The sequence below is a fragment of the Homarus americanus genome, unplaced genomic scaffold, assembly GCF_018991925.1.
Source record: "Homarus americanus isolate GMGI-L3 unplaced genomic scaffold, GMGI_Hamer_2.0 scaffold23617, whole genome shotgun sequence".
NCBI lineage: Eukaryota > Metazoa > Arthropoda > Malacostraca > Decapoda > Nephropidae > Homarus > Homarus americanus.
This window is the reverse complement of record NW_024720711.1, coordinates 4,316,385-4,337,951: the sequence shown is the minus strand read 5'-3', so window position 1 is coordinate 4,337,951 and position 21,567 is coordinate 4,316,385. Positions and strand designations below refer to the sequence as shown.

Here is a 21,567-nt window from a genome sequence, read left to right as displayed (position 1 = left end):
TTCAACAGTGTCGGATGTTAAGTGACGCCATCCAGCACAGCCACTGGAGTGACTCTTGAGGCTTCAGTGGTCACAACATGTTAAGAACAGCATATTTATGTCGGATTATTTTCCTTAGTTTCTTGGCTGTTCTAGCTACGGGAGTGCATGGTTTTCAGGTAATATAAACATACTCTAAGAATTTCTTATTGTGTATGCGTTTGGGAAACCCTAATTTTTTGACAGAATTTAAAGTAACCCTCTGCATTAACTTCAATTCTGTAAAATCTGTAGGATTGCTGGAACTACTGTTGGTACACTTCATATATCATACCAACTCCACCTTCGTAGCTGACTGGTTGAAGACTGGGACAGGAAGCCGAAGCTGGTATAATGTAATGCGGTCCGACTAATTACCCAAATGTACCCAAATGTAGCCGCAATGAAGTCAAATAATGGTCCTACATGAATAAATCGGACTGCCAATCACTTCTCGACGAGTATTTGGTGTCACAAAGTCAAAAAAATTGGTAAACTTAATTTAATCTGAGTTAATAGATCAAGTGCATGTACCTAACCTAACCTAGCACAACACAACTCAGATTAAATTAAGTTTACCAATTTTTTTGACTTTATGACACCAAATAATAATCGAGAAGTGATTCACAGCCCGAATTACGCTTGTACGACCATCATTTGACTTCATTGCAGTTGCATTTGGGTAATTCCTCGCTCCCTCGGTACATGCACGCGATCTATTAACTCAGATTAAAGTAAGTTTTCCAATTTTTTGTGACTTTCTCACACCAAATACTAGTCGAGAAGTGATTGGCAGTCCGATTTATTCATCTAGGACCATTATTTGACTTCATTCCGGCTATATTTGGCTACATTTGGGTAATTAGTCGGACCCGGTATAATGGCATTCCTATACATGCCATAAAGTATTCACTGTCTATCCTCGTGTGTCAAAGGTCTGTCTGCTCCTCCAGTCAAAAACATCCTCTTGACCACTGCCCACATGTCAGATTCCAGATAAATATTCGGCCAGTGTAGTTGGTGAATATAAAAAAGTCAGGAAAAGTCACATTGTACTTGTATTTAAAGACCATTAACAAGTAAAGTGGTTAATATATCGGGTAAAGGCGGTCCGACTAATTACCCAAATATACCTAAATGTAGCCGCAATTAAGTCAAATAATGGTCCTAGATGAATAAATCGGACTGCCAACCACTTCTCGACTAGTATTTGGTATCACAAAGTCACAAAAAATTGGAAAACTTAATTTAAACTGAGTTAATAGATCGCGTGCTTGTACCGAGGGAGCGAGTAATTACCCAAATCAACTCAAATTTACCCAAATGTTGCAATGAAGTCAAATCATGGTCCTACATGAATAAATCGGGCTGTGAATCACTTCTCGATTATTATTTGGTGTCATGAAGTCACAAAAAATTGGTAAACTTAATTTAATCTGAGTTGTGTTAGGTGAGGTACATGCACCCGATCTATTAACTCAGATTAAATTAAGTTTACCAATTTTTTTTGACTTTGTGATACCAAATACTAGTCGAGAAGTGATTGGCAGTCCGATTTATTCATGTAGGACCATTATTTGACTTCATTGCGGCTACATTTGGGTAATTAGTCGGACCCGGTAAAGGTGTAGAAAGTGACCACCAGAAGTTGTTTGTTGATTTTCTTGATTTTTGCTACACTTATTGTTTTGATGATTTTAAGGGTATTATTTTACTTTAGGACATAGTGCACCCGAAAGTTATAAACTTCTGAAACTATTAGATCTCGCTATTCTGAGCATTTTGAACCCCATATATACCAGGCGGAAATGGATAATAGTGACACAATTGAATTTAATTGATTTACGTAGATTTGTCTTCATCTGAGATGTTATCGGCGCATCACGCATGCGCTATATTAACTGATGTCATCCAGCCACAACCAATGATTTATCGATATAACACAAATTTTTTTCGACCAATCACATTTGATTTTTTTCAAAGGAAGCATCCTAGGTACAATTTAAATTTCATTGACTCAGTCTCACAATGGCTGTGGTGGAGGTTGGTTGTCATTTGTGCTCCTATAGTTATTTTAAGTTTATTGCCAAGTTTTACGAGAAAGATGAATACTGTATTCTATCCAATTCTTACGTATCCCTGGTTCTTCCATTTCTAACTAAGGCGGACATGGTTCGCCCCAGAGTTTAAAACTACCGAAACATTTAGGTTAGTTTAAGCTAGGCCTACCGGGGTCTGGGGGCAGAGCTCCCAGCTTGAGGTTATGTTAGATGACTCGTTTTCTTTTTCTCTCCCACCCAAAAACCCCGATTTCTCAGTCTCTCCCCCGTCATTTTTTTTTTGGGGGCAAAAACGAGCAATTTACACCTAAAATGAAGGTCAGATTCATTAATAACACCCCAAAATACACTAGAAAAACATAATGGTCAACCCCAAGGGACTCGTGTCCTAAAGTAAAAATTTACCGTTCCTGTACATTACCGTTCCTGTACATAGACTTTATTTTCTTACAATATTTTCATTAGCAAGTTCTGATATGATAATCATTTATTGTGGAACCCGCCAACACAGTAAATCATTCCGCCGCCCGGGGTGCATAGTGTCGATGCGGTTGTATCATCTCGCATCCAGAAAATGCCTAAAATTTCACCATGTTATAGTAAGTTCTTTCTGTTTAATATACCAGGGGGTATGGTCCCCTGTTAAGGAAGTTAAGTAAGGTTAGGTTAGTTAGGTCTGTTTTTCGTACCCACAAATATTAAATAACGTTTATTTTTAAAATATCCAGTTTTAACAAAGTATTTCCACAAACTACAACAGTGTCCACTACAATATAACAGTGACAATCTGGTGTTTTCATATTTTTTTCAACATATTTCGCTCACTGGTTAGTCCCATACAATTACCCCACTAAACGAATCTCGTGAATATTATACTGTAGTTGCAATCGGTAATTTCAACGATTCTGAGGCACTTTTCTTCAATGACATTTCTGGCTCAAATTATGTTCAGGCAAGATATTTAACATTTTATTATGTACATTCGGGGTTAGGTTGTCATCTTGTACCCAAGATAAATCGTACTCAAAACTAGTTAACTCGCACCCACGCCAACTTGTACCGAAGATAACTTGTACCCAACTCATGTTTTGATTTTTTTGAGATGGAAGCTCAGGCTTTATGTAGTACTGTACTGCAGAATAAAAAGTAACCGCAATTAGACAACGAAAGCAGCATGTTGATAATGACACTTCTCCAGAGGCAGGTGAGAATGGTTGCAGCTAAAAAAAGTTCACAATCGGTACAGGGTAGTGATAGAATGCTGCTAAAAGGATAATGATGACATCAGAAATGAGGCCCACAAATTTGCAGAAATGTATCCCATGATTAACAACTGTAAGTAAGAACATGACGTATTATTGTTTTGTGAATTCTCAGCTTTGTTGTTCTTGATACGGACCTTCGTTTAGTATGTCCAGAAGACTGTAAAGGTAGTATCATCTATTACTAGTAGGCTCCAATCCTGGCAATAATTTACATTGGTTTTACCTAATATTTTCTTCAATCTTTTATTCTTATGTCAAGTGATGCAAGGGACTTAAAGGACTCTATTTTTTTCAATATTCATTCTACTTATACCGATACATTGTGGGTTTTGCCTTGGGTTTCTTTCCGTGATCATTGTTTTAGTCTTATCCACATTTATCTCAAGTTCTGTTGAATTTTCTATTTCATTAAAGGTTGTTGCCAGCATATCTACTTCTTGGATGTTGTTGCTTACTACAGTATATCCAGTTCATGAGTGTATATGGGCATTCTAATTTTGATCTTAAATAATTAATTTCCTTCCTGCATATGGTTGATCTCTCTCTCTCTCTCTCTTTTGTATGTACAGTTTATATATGGGTACGAACTGTCTCGTAAATTGGGTACAGTACAAGTTATCTTGTAATTGGGTATGACTTGACAGTTTCTGATGGGTACGATTTGCTTGAGCACGAGTTGTCCAGCATTGGTGAGGTCGTGTAACCAGTGGGGTTCCCCAGGGGTCAGTACTAGGCCCACTCTTGTTCATAATCTACATAAACGATCTAGATACTGGGATCAGCAGTGACATATGCAAGTTTGCGGATGACACCAAAATAGAGCGGCAGATTAATTCAGGGCAGGATGCAAATGCATTACAGGAGAATCTAAATAAACTGCAGGGGTGGTCTGAAAAATGGCAAATGAAATTCAACACCAGCAAGTGCAGCATACTTAATATTGGAAGAACAAATACTACCAATGTATACAGCCTTAACATCATCAGCCTAGAGAAGTCAACTTGTGAAAGAGACCTACGGGTACTTGTATCCTGGACCTACGGCCTAGAAAACAGTGCGTTAATGTTCGAAATAAGGCAAACAGAATTTGGGTTTTATATCTTGAAGTGTAAGTAATACGAGTGCAGAGGTCTTATTGCAACTATATATCTTGCCCTAGTCAGGCCGCACCTCGATTATGCGGTTCAGTTCTGGTGCCCTTATTATAGAATGGATATCAATTCACTAGAGTCGGTGCAGCGAAGAATGACGAAAATGATTCCGGGACTTAGAAACCTTCCATATCAGGATAGGTTAAAGAAACTAAACTTGCATTCCCTAGAAAGACGAAGAGTGCGGGGAGATATTATAGAAGTATTCAAGTGGGTGAAAGGAATCAATTAAGGTGATATAGATAAAGTTCTTATAATATCCGAGCAGGATAGGACTTGGAACAACGGATTTAAGTTGGATAAGTTTAGGTTTAGGAGGGAGATAGGAAGGAACTGGTTTACAAATAGGGTGGTGGACGAGTGGAACAAGCTTAGCAACTTTTTAGTAAGTGCTGGAACGCTGGAAAGTTTCAAAAGGAGGCTGGATATATTCATGGATGATAGAGAGTGGTAGTAACTCTCGACAGGAGCTGCCATGCACAGGCCAACCGGCCTATTGCAGACTCCTTATTTTCTTATGTTCTTATGTACTGGTATGTTTGTAGGTGGCATTACACACCCAGGATATTGAATGACTGTGGAGCCCCCAGTTAAGTTGGGTTTAGTTGGTTATGTTAGGTTTGGTTGGTTGGGATTGGATAGGTTATGTTTGGTTTAGTTTATGTAAGGTTAGATTCAAAACTGGTTTTTTTGATGGTTTTTGATGTGTTTTGAACACTTTTTACCTTAATATTTTAGAAAATCTCTAGAATCTGAGATGGGAGGGGAGCTTATCACAGAAACTTTTGATTTGTGCCAGAAATGAACGTCAAATTTGCCCATAACACATCGGAAACTACCAGAAAAATATAGTTTCAACTTCGATTTCTTATAGTGGCAGCAAGTGAAAATTTACCTTAGGTTGAGTTAGGTATTATGGGGGTATTATTTTAGTTTCTGTCATCCGGGGAATTGGTTAGGTTAGGTTAGTTTGGATATCTAATGACTGGGATGACCAAACCTAAATAAACTGACTTTTTCTTACATTCATCTGGTTGCTCCCCACCCTTTCCATACATGCAAACACATTCAGCAAATATTATTATTTTACATCATATTGTGATTTATGGTAGAAAAGATGAACCACCAAATCCTACCCATCCATCACTATTATTTTAGGTTAGGTTTCATTAGGTTTGGTTTGATACATTCATATGGATATTAAGGAGTGTCGGTCATTTGCTAAAAGGGAAGGTTTGTTATTTCGTGTTTGGGATCAGTTGCTGCAAAATGTTCTTCAACAGTAACATGCAAACAGGGCGTTATCTTGGAGCAGGCGATGGGAGGCAACATTTTTTTATTTATTTATTTTTTTTTTTAAACCTGAAACCAATTTGCTTTAGTCTTGAGGTAAGAAATAGGTTTTCTTTACAAAGATTTTTAGTTGTCTAGCTGGTTAACCTGGACCCTTGTTCTTATTTTTAACTATTACCAAGTACAGCTCCTCTCCGACTTACGACGGGGTTAGGAACCCAAATCCAGGCCGTAAGTCGAAAAGGCTTAAACAATACATAGAAAATCTAAAATGGATGTCTCTTTTTCTTCTCAGCAACACAAAACTCTCACTTTTAAGCTTACCAGCCATTTTAAAGTGAATTACAAACGAAAATTTTGTCAGTACACAGCACAATCATTGACGTTGGGACTCGAAAATACGTAATTTGACCAAATTTTGGTACGACTGAGGCAGGTCGTAAGTGCGGGTGGTTAGTATGTCGGGGAGGAACTCTATTCTCAAGGTAAGGAAGAACATTATGGATCACCTGAAGATTAATCTCTTGCTCTCTCTCTTTCTTCTTTGGTAAAAGCATGTACTTGTATGCCATTTTCATATTAGGTTTTGATTCATTTAGAGAGAGTGAAAATTTTAGATCTAAGAGCTTTCCAGTTAGTTAGATACTTGGTACTTAAGTTTTTCCCTGTAAATGACATTTCCGGTACTGTTTTTGTTTCAGGAGGATGAATTTCTGGATGGTCAGCTGACCCTGGTGGTGGAGGATGCGCTTGATGGGGGACCAAATCCTGCCTTTTCTCCACGTTCCACAATACACGTGCGCTCGGTTAAATCGGGCAATGCTCTGGTCACTCACAATCGCCAGTGGACCACAGAACTAGAAAACAAGTTGCGGGTATGTGTTATGGATGACCTGCTTGTTTTTCTAATTTGGTCTGTACCTTTGTACAGTAGTATTTTTCTCTCCAGAATTCCATGAATATATCTCTGTCAGTCATCTCACAGTTTATATATTGTGTACTGTAAAGTAAGCCCTTATTATGGAACTATTTTATAGCATGTCAGCTTTTAATTTTGACCAAAGTTTCACAGAAGAACAAGGGGTGCCTGCTCACAATGATCTAAGGACATATTTGTATATACTGTACTGCATTGTTAAATGATTTATCCTGTACTGTACCGGGCTTCACAGTCCCTTCCCCTTTAGGGATCCATTTAAACAGATGACTTTTACCCAAACATAGGCTAATATGAACATCATGTGAAAGGAGTATCAACATCAGCTTCATTACAGTAGGATCGGGATGTATAGCGACTTTATATAACGAGTTTTTTATGTCACGGCTACCAAAATAATAGAAATTTTCCTATACAGTACCTGCATATAGCGATAATTTTTTTTATTTCGCGAGGGAAACTGGCAGGAAATGTTTCAAATTTATCACGACTACCAAAATTTTCCAACATATATAGCGATAAATTTGTTTACAGTAGACTCAACTTACGTGGGGTTTTGTTCCTGGAAACTCACAAAGCCAAAAACCGTATACCGGTTAAGTAAGAAACCCTCCTAAAAATAAGAGGTGAATTTTTTTCTCTTGTGCAGAATATATGATGTCTATATTCAAATTATTTGCTATCTTGCAAGGATTCCAGCAATGCAATTTATATTCTGCTAACTTTCATCTGAGATATTTTATAAGATAAAAACTTTAAGCCTAAAACCACTTTCAATCTTGCCGGTGAGGTATTATGACAGCTGGCCCCTGCCCCTGGCCAAGGTTACCTAATGGTATTTATTTATCTGTCATGTGGGGGAGGGGTTGAGTTTTCTCTTATAAAATGTAAATTAATTGACTTAAGAGAATATAATTAACATTCCTGGAATTCCTATAAGATAGTGATTAATTTGAATATAAACATGCTATAGTTTGCAATAGACAAAACAATTTTAGTAATAATTAGTACATTTTAGTACAAAGGACTAAAATTTTTATCTCGTGTGCAAAATATATGATGTTTATATTCAAATTACTCGCTGTCTTGCAAGGATAACAGCAATGCAATTTATATTCTGCTAATTTTAGACTGTACCATTTTATGTCAAGTTTAGTCACTTTTATTAGCCTCCAGAACCTAACCCTATTTTCCCCATTGATTACAGTAATTATATATCGTGATTTCGTATATAGCGAACATCCTTGGACCCTATCTCGCGATATATCCTGACCCTGCTGTACTCTTTAGACTTTTTAATAGGGATTAGCCCACCTGGGCACTGGTCACTGACCCATATCAGGGCCTTGGGGGCCGCGAATAACATTTGCTGACTGGGGGTACATTTTTACTTGTGTACAAAGAAATGTATATTCCCTTTATGTGTTTGCCCTTTGGACAATTATTTCTTTTACCTGTATTGTATATATGTGTATGTGTGTAGACACACACACACACACACACACACACACACACACATACATACATAATTAATATGCACAGGTAAAGGAAATTACTGTCTCTAAAACGAATAGCTTCCTGTCCCAACCGCAAAAATGCCAGCAACTTTAAAACTAACCTTAGACATTCTTGGGTACTTACTACAGTACAGTACTACTTTGCTGTCACTTGGAATCGAGTATGACGATCATCCAGCTATGATACAATGATATGAGTTATTAGGGATGTCACCTAGGTTGGTGAGTTTTGAGGTGACTAAAGAGGCCGATACAGGACCGGCAGAGTCAATCACAGAAGTTGCATATGTGGGGGGCTACATCTAGTGTTGGAGGGACGGCGGCAGCATCTTTCCAGCGTTGCCGCTTGTCTGCCTCATTATGCAGTCGGGTTAACTCCGAAAGTATTGACACCTTCTTGTGTGGTGCTCCTCCAAGCGTTTCGGTGTGGAGTAATCATCTCAGGTGGGGGAGTCGATTTGGCACTTTTTCAGGCTTGTCTTAAGACTATTCTTATATCTCTTCAGTTTCCCGCCAGCATTACTTTTACTATTCGTTAGGTGACTGTAAAGTAGCTGCTCTGGCAGTCTACTGTCGTCCATGTGGGTAACATGGCCAGTCCAGCGTGGTTGTTCATGGATAATGGCAGCCTCGAATCTCCTACAGTTGGTGTCAGCAAGAATACTGGCATTTGTTCTCGTCTTCCCAGCGAACACAGAGGATGGAATGTAGACTACGTTGGTGAAAGTTTTCAAGTGCCTTGATGAGCCTCCTGTATGTAACCCATGTCTCACTGCCATATAGCAGGGTGGGGAGGACCACTGCTCGATATACATGTAACTTGGGAGATAATTTCAGCTCCCTACAGCTGAAGACACGGTTTCGGAGTCTGCCAAAGGCTTGGGATGCACATCTGATCCGATGCTGAATCTCTTCATCATTGTCTGCAGTGGTGGACAGGTGGGAGCCGAGATACCGAAAGTGAGTAACATTAGTGAGGGTAGTACCATTAAGCTGGGTGGATGGTGGAGGTGTGGCTGAACCAGGGGCAGGCTGAAAGAGAATCTTGAGTCTTATGTACATTCCCCTCAAGGCCGAAGTGTGCATACGCATCTGGTTAGGTGTTCAGGATCTCCTGTAGGTCGAGTTCAGTGTGAGCGACAATGGTGAGGTCGTCTGCATACTGAAGTTCAGTAATGGAAGCTGTCGACACCTTTGTTCTTGCCTGGAGAAGTCTTATGTTGAAAAGACCCTTCATCCGGTACTGGATGTCCATCCCGCCGGCTAAGTTTGTGCTGGCATGAGTGAGGAAGGCAGCCAAGAAAATGGAAAAGAGAGTTGGTGCCAGTACACCCTTGTTTAGTCTCTGTATGGGTGGATCCAGGGTGTCATCCGTGAATAATTGATGTCCGCATATTAAAAATTCGTAAATTTGAAGCGTATACTGTACTCTATTAATAATAATAATAAAAATATATAAATTATAATAAAAATAATATTAATAATAACAATAAATAAATACAAAAATGAAAACAAATAAATCGAGTGAGAAACGATATACAGTGTGTATGTTGTTTTGTCAGTAATAAGAAAAACAATTGAGACCCTGCAGCTGCGTGTAACTAAGGCAGAAAGTCAGATCAGTAACCTGGGACTGGTCAAAATTTTTTTGATGCCATATGGCAGCAGGGTCTACCATTAAACACGACACATTATGCTTCCAATATCTTCCCAGGTGGTAGTACCTCCCTGTTTGATAGCTGCTTATTACCTACTGTTGGTGACAGTCAAACAAGGATACTGACACATGTCAACATCAGCTAGTGACATTGTAGCAGGAATAATTTTAATTATAGATATTTTAATATAGATTACATTATATGTATGCATTTTCAGAAACTTGCAGAAAATGATGACTTGTATCGTATCCGAGTCCATCACAAAGGGTTAGAAGACAAGGGATATGTGTCAACTTTTACAAAAGCTGTGAGTATTTTTGAAGTACAATATTGTAACATGCAGTAATCTCTATTTCACTGATATTTGTCCCATCTTTGCCTCCTTTCACAAGGTCCTCTCTATCCATGAATTCCTCAGTGCACATGTTGCTCTCTCAATCTCTGCTACTCTGGTTAAATTCATTAATTTGATCCATTTGCTGACAAATCCACTCCCAGATATCTCAAACTATCAACTTCCTTCATTCTTCCACCATTTCCATTCAAACTGCCAACACAACCTGACTCACCATGTAGTTAAATAGTATATCATTACTCTCCCTATTCCATCCATGAAAATATGAACCGTTGACATAACATATGCTTGATTAAGTCCTTCTTTCAATGGGAACCAGTTTCCCCTTCCTGTCAAACTCTACCCCCATGCTATAGTCTTCCTGTAAAAACTCTGGAGAGCATTCAGCAATTTCCCATTTACCCCATACATCTCAATAGTTTCCAATTTGATTTCCACCTTCTCTGTCAAGTATTTTTCTAAGTCTATTAATGTCAGGAACAAATGTTTCCTTTTCTCAAGAAAATTTTCATGAGCAAGTATTTAATCCACACACCCTCTTCCTTTTCTTAAATGGTTTTAATGCATTAATTTTTCAGTGTCAGATATATGAGAGTGGACTCTCAGAGACTGTGAGCATGATGGTAGACAGTGCTGGGACATCAGTAGTGGGTGTAGGTCTGATCCCTCCTGTGGCAGTGTGCCGAGGAGAACCACCAGAGGTTCCACCTGTACAGCACAACACGACAGTTATCATCAGATCTCCTACTCCAGCTCCTGTGTTAGTAATGCACTTGTACAGAGAGTATTTTTTTTTTAACTGACTTTTGTGAACATTTCAAAAGTATTTGAATATAGGTTTGATTGGATTTTTCAGCGTACAGTATATCTTTCATTTTAAATCTTAAGAACATAAGAAAAAAAGGAGTATGCAATAGGCCGGTTGGCCTGTGCATGGCAGCTCCTGTCTGGAGTTACAACCACTCTCTATCATCCATGAATTTGTCTAGCCTCCTTTTAAAACTTCCCAGCATTCCAGCACTTACTACAAAGTTGCTAAGCTTGTTCCACTCATCTACCACCCTATTTATAAACCAGTTCCTTCCTATCTCCCTCCTAACCTAAACTTATCCAACTTAAGTCCGTTGCTATGAGTCCTATCCTGATTGGATATTCTAAGAACTTTATCTATATCTCCTTTATTGATTGATTGATTCCTTTCACCCACTTAAATACTTCTATCATATCTCCCTGCACTCTTCGTTTTTCTAGGGAATGCAAGTTTAGTTTCTTTAATCTATTTATTATAGGGAAGGTTTCAATGTTCCGGAATCATTTTCGTTATTCTTCGCTGCACCGACTCCAGTGAATTGATATCCATTCTATAATAAGGGCACCAGAATTGAACAGCATAATCGAGGTGCGGCCTGACTAGCGTAAGATATACAGTATAGTTGCAATATGACTTTACACTTCTAGATATATAACCTTAAGTATAGTCTGGATTTACGTGGATTTCCTTTACGAGTTTGGTCATTTACGCGGCACCTGGCCAGACCGGCAATTATTAGTTACGCGGTACATTCCATCATTTACGCGGGAAGCGGTGCGGGCAGGGTGCGCACTAGGTCGCCCAGTCAACAAAACATTACAGAGTTGTTCACCCACCACCCACCACAGCCAGCCCAAGTCAGTGATAGTGAGGATATGGACTTTGAGTGGTTTGACAAAGAGGCCCTGCAAGCCTCTGTGGTGGATAGTGATACAGGTGAGGGCCAATAATCTGCCCTCTGCCTCGGAACCAACCCCCCATCCCCGTGTGCCCAGCCATCTCTTCTACTAACGTAAGTGTTTAAAAACCTAATATTATTGATATTTCTCTTAAATATTAATTGTTTGTGCATACATCATAAAATTAAGATGTTATTTTTACTACAACGTACGTATTGTGTCGGAAAAAGGGTAGTCTGGGGTCGGCCCAGTCTCTATTTTAATTACAGTAATCCCATATGTTCTCTTATTTCGTTTACGCGTTTCTTGTTTTATGCGGACCTCCACGGGTTCAATTGACCTCGTATATCCAGACTATACTTTGTACTCTGTTTGCCTTATTTCGAACATTAACGCACTTTCTAGGCTGTAGGTCCGGGTTTACAAATACCCCTTAGTCTCTTTCACAAGTTGACTTCTCTAGGTTGATGTTGTTAAGGCAGTATACATTGACAGTATTTGTTCTTCCAATATTAAGTATGCTGCACTTGCTGGTGTTGAATTTCATTTGCCATTTTTCTGACCACTCCTGCAGTTTATTTAAATCCTTCTGTAGTGCATTTGCATCCTGCCCTGAATTAATCTGCTGCCCTATTTTGGTGTCATCCGCAAACTTGTTTATGTCACTGTTGATCTCAGTATCTAGATCGTTTATGTAGATTATGAACAAGAGTGGGCCCAGTACTGACCCCTGGGGAACCCCACTGGTTACACAGCCCCTCTCAGATTTAGCACCATCTACGCTGACCCTCTATGTTCTATCGGTGAGCCATGATTTTATCCAATTGAAAACTTTACCCTCAATACCATGAGCCTTAACTTTTCTCAGAAGCCTCTGATGCGGTACTCTGTCAGACGCTTTGCTAAATTCTAAGTAAATAACATTGTAATTTTCGTCATTATATACTACCTTGAAGACTTCCTTAAAAAAGTCAGCAGATTTGTTAGGCAAGATTTTTCCTTTGTAAACCCATGTTGAGAGTCGTAGATTAATTTGTTTTTTCTAAATGCGATTGGATGCTATTTGCTATAATTGATTCAAGAAGTTTCCCCACTACTGACATCAAACTAATCGGCCGGTAATTTGACACTGATGCTGTCTCCCTTTTTGAATATCAGTACTAAATTTGCCTGTTTCCACAAGTCTGGCACAACTCCCATGTTTAATGATTGTGTAAATAAATTTACAAGGGGTCTTACCACTTTCAAAACTCGGGGGAAAATTTCATCCGGCCCTGGGGATTTTGTCTTCTTTAATTTGTTTATTTTCTTAAGAACATCCTCTTTTCTGAGTGTTATTCTTTAATTTCTCTTCTTCATTCCCATAAATATCAGTTCCACCTCTGGCATTTCCTTGTGAATTTCTTCTGTGGAAACTGATAAGAAGTAGCTGTTTAATGCTTTGTTTATTTTCTCACTATCATAGAGCACGTCCCCTCTCTGACTTTAAATGTCCCACTTTGTCCTTGACCTTTGTCCTATATACCTGTAACAATCCCTTGGGATTCGCCTTGGATTCTCTTGTTATCCTGATTTCGTAGTCCCTCATTGCCTTCCTTACATTTTTCTTAATATTCCTAGATAGTTCATTATATCTATTTCTGAGATGCTCTCCCCTCCCTTTAATTTCTTATAAATTCCTTTTTTATTCCTATGTCATGTTTAAGTTTTTTGGTCATCCACCTTGGCTCATTCTTATTTGACCTAATTTTTCTGTATGGTATATTTTGTTCTTGTGCTTTACGTAGTATACTAGTGAATATATTATAGTCATGATCAATTGTTGTGTCATCTATGACCTCACCCCTTCCTACTGGGGACTGACGTGACTGTTCCCAGGTGACCTCACCTAGGTACCTTCTTAACCCCTGATAATCCGCCAACCGAAAGTTTGGGACTCTGACCATATTGTCATTGATTTTCGTTTCCCAATTTAGGGTGAACCTGATTTCTCTGTGATCACTGTTCCCTATTTCTTCCCCTACTGTGATATCTCTGATAATATTTTCCTTATTTGTTAATACTAGGTCTAATATATAAGTCATCTGTAGTAGGTTCTGTAATTAGTTGTTTTAAAAATTGTCCTGTACTGCATCTAGGAAGTCTTCAGATTCATAGTCACCTACAATGTTGTCCCAGTCAATATTTCTGAAGTTGAATTCCCCCATAATGCACAGGTTGTTGTAATTTGCTGCCCTACTATTTCCTGCCATATGGGCTGAGCTGCTTCTTTCCCAAGACTTGTGGGCCTGTAAATCACTCCCATAATTAGTTTTCTCTTCCTTCTGCAATTTCTACCCATACTGACTCGGTTCCTATTTCACCCTTTATTGAATTATTAATACAACATTTTACTGTATCCCTAACGAAGAGTGTTACCCCTCCCCCCTTTCTTGTCCTTGTGAAAAAGGTTGTACCCTTTTATGTGGTACTCCGATAAAAAGTTCTTGCTCACCAGATTCATCCAAGTTTCGGTGATTGCTATGACGTCTACATTCTCGGTACATACAACCGCTCTCAGCAAGTCTATTTTATTTCTAATGCTCCTACTGTTTGTATAGTATACATTTAAACCTACCCTTCCTTGGTCCTGTTTTACCCCTTGTCCTGAGTAACCAGTTTTACTCCCCAGGATATGCTTGTTTTAGTAACCACTTTTACTCCCCAGGACATGCTTGTTTTGCATGCGAGTCATTGCACAATACCTCAAGTCTGTTTATTTATCTGCTCCAATTCAACTTTATTAAGTCAATTATTTAGCATATCCTCTACATCTCCTTCAGTCTTGCCCTCTATTTTATTGACCTCTCCCTTTTATGATGTTTAACCTTCACTCGACCAAATGTTATACATAAAACTCTTCTCTTACAGACCGGACACTGCTACTTACATTGAAAAGTTGGAGGCAATGAAGAATGAAAAGGCAGAAGGAAAGGACAACCGATCCTTCCTATCTAAATATGTAAGTGTAAATTAATGTTTACCCACTGCCACTCCCACAGAGAGAGCCAGCGCAAATGACAGGCCTCCATATATGTGTGTGACTGTTTTTGCTCATTCTACCGGTACTTCATAACCATGATGATTCAAACAATGTAAAATATAATTAAAACAAAGACTAGTGAATGTAGATGCATCACAACAAAATCTCTAAAGAGGTTTAACAGTATAGTAAATGCTGTACCTTCATTATTGTACAGAATTACATACTGTATTGTGGAATTTGCTGCCTGAAGGTGGGGATATTCAGCAAATGCTTTGTTCACTTTTATGATAATCAGTGCAAGAAAAATAAAGAAAAACTTTGTTCTTGCGTATGGTTTTACAACTGGGGTAATATTAGGAGAGGCATAAAAAGCAATAGATTATTTGATTCCAAAAATTTGTAAATAACTGTAGTGGATTAGTTATTAAGATTTTTTAAGCATTATACCTGCAGGACTTTACCTAAGTAATTTTTAAGACGTATTTAGCTGACCTTGAGAATTTATAAAGAGTAGATTAATTAACCTTTAAAATACAAACCATAGCTAATTACAGTATTGGATTAGTTGATCTCAAGAACTTTTTAGTAGACTAGTTTGACCTCATGAAGTTTTAAGCATAGTAATACTGTACTGTAGAAGATTAATTCATCTATAGAATTTATAAATATTGAAGTAGATTAGTTGGCCTTTAATTATAAGCAGTAGACTAGTCAAAAACATGGAATTGTAAGTACTGTACTGTAGTTAATTAAATGATATATTTTGTAGGCTACTTGACCATGTCACACATAAGAGCTTGACTACAAAATTTATGTTGTCTTTCTTTAGTCTTTCTCTTTTTCTGTGATTTCTCTTCTCTCATATTTCCACTCAAAGAACTTCTCCAGAGAAAATTAACTTTTCTTTAGGATACACCAATCGGTTTCAGGCTGTATGTTAATAACTTATTTTCATGACTAATTTTGTTAACAGATGGAATATTTAGAGATTCGATTCCAATTTTCCACCTAAATAGTGTTGACAGGTTAGATAGGACCCAATTTATGTAGTGGTATATTGTATACCCATAAATAATTATGTTGAATACAGTTGGTGATCAGAGTTTCTCTTTTCAGTGGATGTACATTGTGCCAGTAGTGCTGATCATGGTCTTGTTCGGGGGTGGACAAGAAGGTGGACGCTGATTGAGAGAAATTCGGTTAAGACATTTATATGTTATTACTTTAAGTCTGAAATTAACGTGGATGACTCCATGTGGTGTAGGCATGTGCAGTGTTTACTATCTCAAAGAAGAACTGTAAAAATAGTTACTTTAGTCATTTTTCCATGTTGTAATTATAGAATACATTACAGTAATCCGTTTTTACTACAGTATTTGTATATACAGGTATATGTGTTGTAAAAACCAGATCTGCTTCAGTTACTTTGTAATAAATTAAAATAATATGTTGTCTTTCTGAGGAGCAAACAAAAACTATTGTACCTCTAGTAATGAGGGGAACTTTTTTAATGTGAATACAGTACATTGTTTTTCTCATGCTCAGTGTTTTACTCTTCTTGAGACATAATGGTCACATTCACCAGAGGCTCAGGTCAGGTTTGTTTTCTCCTCTTTGAAAATATAAATTAAAAGTAAGGTTTTGTGTGAGGACAAAGTAAAATGCTGGGTATTTATGGATTTAGTACAAGCTTTTCATTTGTGATTCCTGTAGTTTTTCTAAAAGTATGTTTCAAAGTCCTAGAGAAAGGTAGTAATTGGTGAAAAGAGAAAGGGAACGCCAAGGCTGGGAGGAATCTTACAATAGGAATGAGGGGATGGGTATCCTGGAAACAGTAGAGTACTGTATGTGAATAATATGAGAGCTTGGCAATCGGAGGTTTATGGTGTTATGATAGTAAGATGAATGTAGACAAAAAATTCCCAACCGTATATTATTGTAGAAAAAAACCAAGGTCTTGGAGTTTTTGGTCAACAACATAATTAATAGATCAGTGTTGTATACAGTCTAGCAGTGACAGGATTAACCCTCTCTGGGCTTAAACATGCCTTATGGAGTTTTACCCCTCCTCTAAGAGCATTGTGACCAGGTGCCTCAAGTCTAGTAAGGTTAAAAATATAGATACAAATATTACTCATTGTCCATTGTAGGTTTTTTTTTTTAAGAAAAGACTGTCATTAATAAGATTTTAATACTGTATGTATTTTACATAAATCATGTACTATTGAGCATCTTGTGCTTGTTTCATTCAAGATTGGAATAAGACCAAAACATTATTTTATACAATAACTGCCTAACTCAGTGTCATGTTTGAATTTAAACCCATGATTTAGGCCATTACAAACTACTGTACTATCATTGTCCACTAAACTAGACCCTCACTTATGAACCTCCATTTAGTAAGATCCCTGTAGACTTTTCATAAAGTTATGATGAGTATTAGAGTATTCTATATTGTAATTTATTTTTCCTATGTACAGTTATCTCCACATGAATATACCACATCTTGGGAATGTGTTAGGGCTCAGGTACGAGATGTGGCAATGCAGTGCCATAGTCAGCTGAATGAATGGATGTGGAACAGTGAAATTACCTGTTTTGTGTAGCCACACGGATGCATTCCCACATCTCGTATCTGTTCCTTCACACTCTCCCAGGCTGTGATACGTTCATGTGGAGGTAACTGTATATTTACTAACACCAACATTTCATTGCCAGCTCACCATTAATATAATATGAACTCTTGAGATAACCAATTTATATTTATTGTTGTATGACTTGCATCTTGTCATAGGTTACTGTATAGTGGTGTGTATAAAGAAGAGATTCCTTACATATTGGTTTTATTGCCCAGCTAAAGACCATTATCAAAGCTTATAACAAGATTATTTTGACACTAAACTGTATTTAATGTGCCCTACACTTAAGAAAAATAATTAACATGAAGTATACACATGAAAGTTGAGTCTGTGTTTGCTTTTCATCCCAGCCACCCTTCAGTATACAGGTAATGACTTAAGTTTGCTGGTGAAAAATGTATTGTAGTTTGTACATGAAGTACTGTAGTAGCTTAAATGTGAAGAAGTCTGGATTGGAGTAAAGTGTGTGTGTTATGTGGCCTGTCCTCCTGTATAATTAATAATTTATAGGTTTATTGGTAAGGAGGGATGATGGCTCAGGTTATTGTTCTGTATACAGTGGAGACAGAAAGTGGTACAGTGTGTGGGAGCGTTGGGGTAAATAATTATGGGGTTAGGTAGGTCAAGGTACAGAGGTAAAGGGTTAGGTAGGTCAGGATACAGAGGTGAGGGGTTAGGTAGGTCAGGGTACAGAGATGAAGGGTTGGGTAGGTAGATCAGGGTACAATTATGACGGATTAGTACATGAGGGATATTAAAGATTCAGACCAAAATACAAGAAGGAAAACATTTTAGTGGATGCCAAAAGCAATGTAATATTCTAACAATACAGGTTTCAAATACTGTACAGTCCTCTGAGGTGGTCATGACGATCCTCTGTAGTCTAAGACTCCCACCCAGGGTTTTATTAATGAATTTTTAGAACTGCATATATAATCATAATACAAAATTGTTTTGTCCTCTCTCTTCAATGCTATTCATTTGTAAATTCTACTCACATACTGTACATAAATGAAGAATTCTATTATTTGAATCATGAGTTCAATATTGAGTTAGAGAGCTAATGTAATTATGACTTTACAGTATTTCATTCTCTTCGCCACTGATCACAACCGCTTGGTCACGTCTCTGCTACCTATTGTTGGCATGTACAGTACTGACTCTAGACTGCATCTGTACTACCAACACCAGAATTGGTCAAGTTGGGTCTTGAATGAGCTCACACTCGGTGTTGTTACATCACTATCTTGCATATTGTGCCAAGAGTTCACATCTCCCACTCCAATAAAGTTTGCCCTAACAATATTTTAAACTTGTGGCTTCTTCAACCTTAAGTTGTGAACCCTAGTGGGTTGGATATTCACCAACTTCAGTTATGAACACTCGATTGAATAATGACCTGGCTCTGAGGCGTTCCAATATCTTAGGTAGCTCGGGGACCATAGTGCAGTCACCAGTTTGATGCTCCCCACCCCCCCCCCTCCCCCCTACTTTTGGACATTTTCAATCAACTGTCTCCTGCATATCTTGGGGACTCCTGGAACAATCTGCCAAAGAACGTTGTGACGGCATTGAATGTGAGCTCATTCAAGAATTGACTATCACTGGCACAGGTACAGATACGTTCTGGAACCAGTTCAGTACATGCCCAGTACTTACTTATTTGCCAACAGTGCATAATAGAGTCAGTGGCGAAGAGGATAAAGTTATATTCTGTATTCGGTATATTTTAGTTTTGGTCATCCCAGTACAGTACAGTATTTAGATATAACCTAACCTAGCGACAGAACCCAGGAACTATAACCTAACCACCTAAGATTCCCTGAATGATTGAAACTAAAATAATAGGGGTACCATATGCTGAATTCTTGTTAAATCTTTTGCCTTGTCCTGGTGTCTTCTCCCTTCTGACTCGGAATATTGTCATGCATATCTCTGTGCTTCAATAGTTAACATGCCGATCAGTGGCGAAGAGGACAAAGGAAGCCAATACACTAAACAATTTATTATATACAGTATATTAAAAAAAAAATCGTAATTCCTGCTATTCACCTTCTCTCAGACCTGTCCTCTACCTATAATACAAGTCTTACATCGGCATCTGACAACCAACACTGTTTCGGGTGTTATCTTAGAAATATGTAATGCTCATGGAGACTATCAAGCACCATGATCTCCAAAATATTGAGACGAATATAAAAACTTAATTTTGGTCCTAGTACAACTAACCATTTAATTGAGTCACATGAAGATCTAAATTATTAATAAATGTATGTTGTGGATAGTTCATGAAATTTATTTAATTTTATAAAATAATTAGCAAAATTTAAATAGTTACAGTTGACTATAGATTTAGAATTATATAGAATAACGATAATTTTGCCATAAACAATATAGTCACTAATTTGATTCTTTGTTTTTGTTTGCCGGGAAGGAGCAGCGAGGCAGCGTCTCTCCCTTCACTTACTTCATAATTTTTTCCTACATTTCCCACCAAAATGTCAGATAATGAGGATGCGGTAGAACCAATGGAAGTTGGGGAGAACTCCGTGAGTATATCCAATGTTCTTACTAGGAACTGTGAGTTGAAGGAGGGAGAGTCGACAGTGGCGCGGGAACAGTGTTTCATTACTTGTATCATCGCTGGCTTATGAATGACGTCTCTTGTTATTTTATAGGTGAAGGATAATGAATGATTGATGGCCATTGATTATTGGAGATTGTTATGCAATCGTTGATATTTGTATGGTTGTTTAAGGTTTTGACGTTTGATGAGTGATTAACTGCTGGCTGGTTTTGCATCACGTTTGGCATCTATGATTAATAAATAATTATACTCGCTTGGATATTTTTAACACAGTTAAGAAAAAAATATTTTGGGGTAGATATTCAGACCTACAGTAGGTTACCACTTAATAGTTGTGGGGATTATGATTGTTGAGATATTAATTCAGTAAAGTCTTAAGTTTACAGTTGGTTCAGCATGTGTATGGAGAATGCAGGTAGATATTCAGCATACATATACACAATGTAGGTACGGTATACAGTGCACATAGACTGCACACACATACAATTTTCATTGTACCTCGATAGTGTGGGTAAATGACTTACAAATATTTGTTACAGTATATGAATGTGTTTGTAGTTGGGCAGTGGATATTTTGTCGTGACTGGCTAAGTTCCTATTAATGCTATTTTACCATGAGTGCGCTCTGATCGGCTAATCGTCCATTACCAGCGAACGAAGCGACAACTATATTTGACCATGACTGTGGCAGTATTTGGCATTTATTTGGCCATGAATCGATTGTTGTGTAGCTAGAAGTTGTTTTATTTTGTTAATATTTTCCACAGATGTACTTCTTATTATAAAAGAGGCAATTTATGCTAGAACCTGACATAACCAACCAAAGAAACCTACCTAACCTTACCTATCTTCCTAGCCAGGGGGCAGACACCCCGTCATATTAAACAGAAAGTACTTAGCCAATCAGAGTGCACTCACGGTAAAATATTGTTAGTAGGAACTTAGCCAGTCACGGCAAAATATCCACTACGTTGTAGTTAACAGCCAGTGTTAAAAACTGTGAATAATGATCATTAGATATGAAGGAAAGTGCCAATTTTAAGTATTTTTAATTTTGATTCTTCCTAAGATCACCTGAAAATTAGCACCCTAAGCTTATTTGAATTGGCAACATTACCATTCACAGGAAAATAGCCTGACCAGCTGTTCTTGGCTGTTTTGCCTGTCCATTGTTAATGTAATAGAAGTAATGATATAATTGTATTTATTGTATTATGCACAGAAGAACATGACGTGAAGTTTATGTACAAAATAATTTTTTTTTTTTTAGATTTATACATTATCCTACTTGAGGGAAAATTATGAATAATATCCATGGAGATGACATATAATTGTGTAGCACTCTCCACCCA

The 21,567-nt window shown here is 37.8% G+C and overlaps 2 protein-coding genes across 7 annotated transcripts in view; both read left to right on the top strand.

The window, feature by feature from the left end:
• LOC121860751 (ER membrane protein complex subunit 10-like) lies at positions 1 to 17,822 on the top strand. The gene is made up of 6 exons (XM_042358096.1): positions 1 to 158; positions 6,489 to 6,662; positions 10,117 to 10,206; positions 10,833 to 11,014; positions 14,875 to 14,965; positions 16,106 to 17,822. The coding sequence occupies exons 1-6, from the start codon at positions 78 to 80 to the stop codon at positions 16,172 to 16,174; spliced, it is 687 nt and encodes a 228-aa protein (XP_042214030.1). The 5' UTR covers positions 1 to 77; the 3' UTR covers positions 16,175 to 17,822.
• A 2,221-nt stretch (positions 17,823 to 20,043) lies between these two features.
• LOC121860750 (chromatin-remodeling complex ATPase chain Iswi-like) overlaps positions 20,044 to 21,567 on the top strand; it is a 43,038-nt gene continuing 41,514 nt past the window's right edge. For all 6 annotated transcript variants that reach the window (XM_042358095.1, XM_042358094.1, XM_042358093.1 and 3 more), the window contains exon 1: positions 20,044 to 20,177. In XM_042358095.1, the coding sequence (XP_042214029.1) occupies positions 20,127 to 20,177 (51 nt within the window). In that variant the 5' untranslated portion in view covers positions 20,044 to 20,126. The remainder of the gene's footprint in view (positions 20,178 to 21,567) is intronic.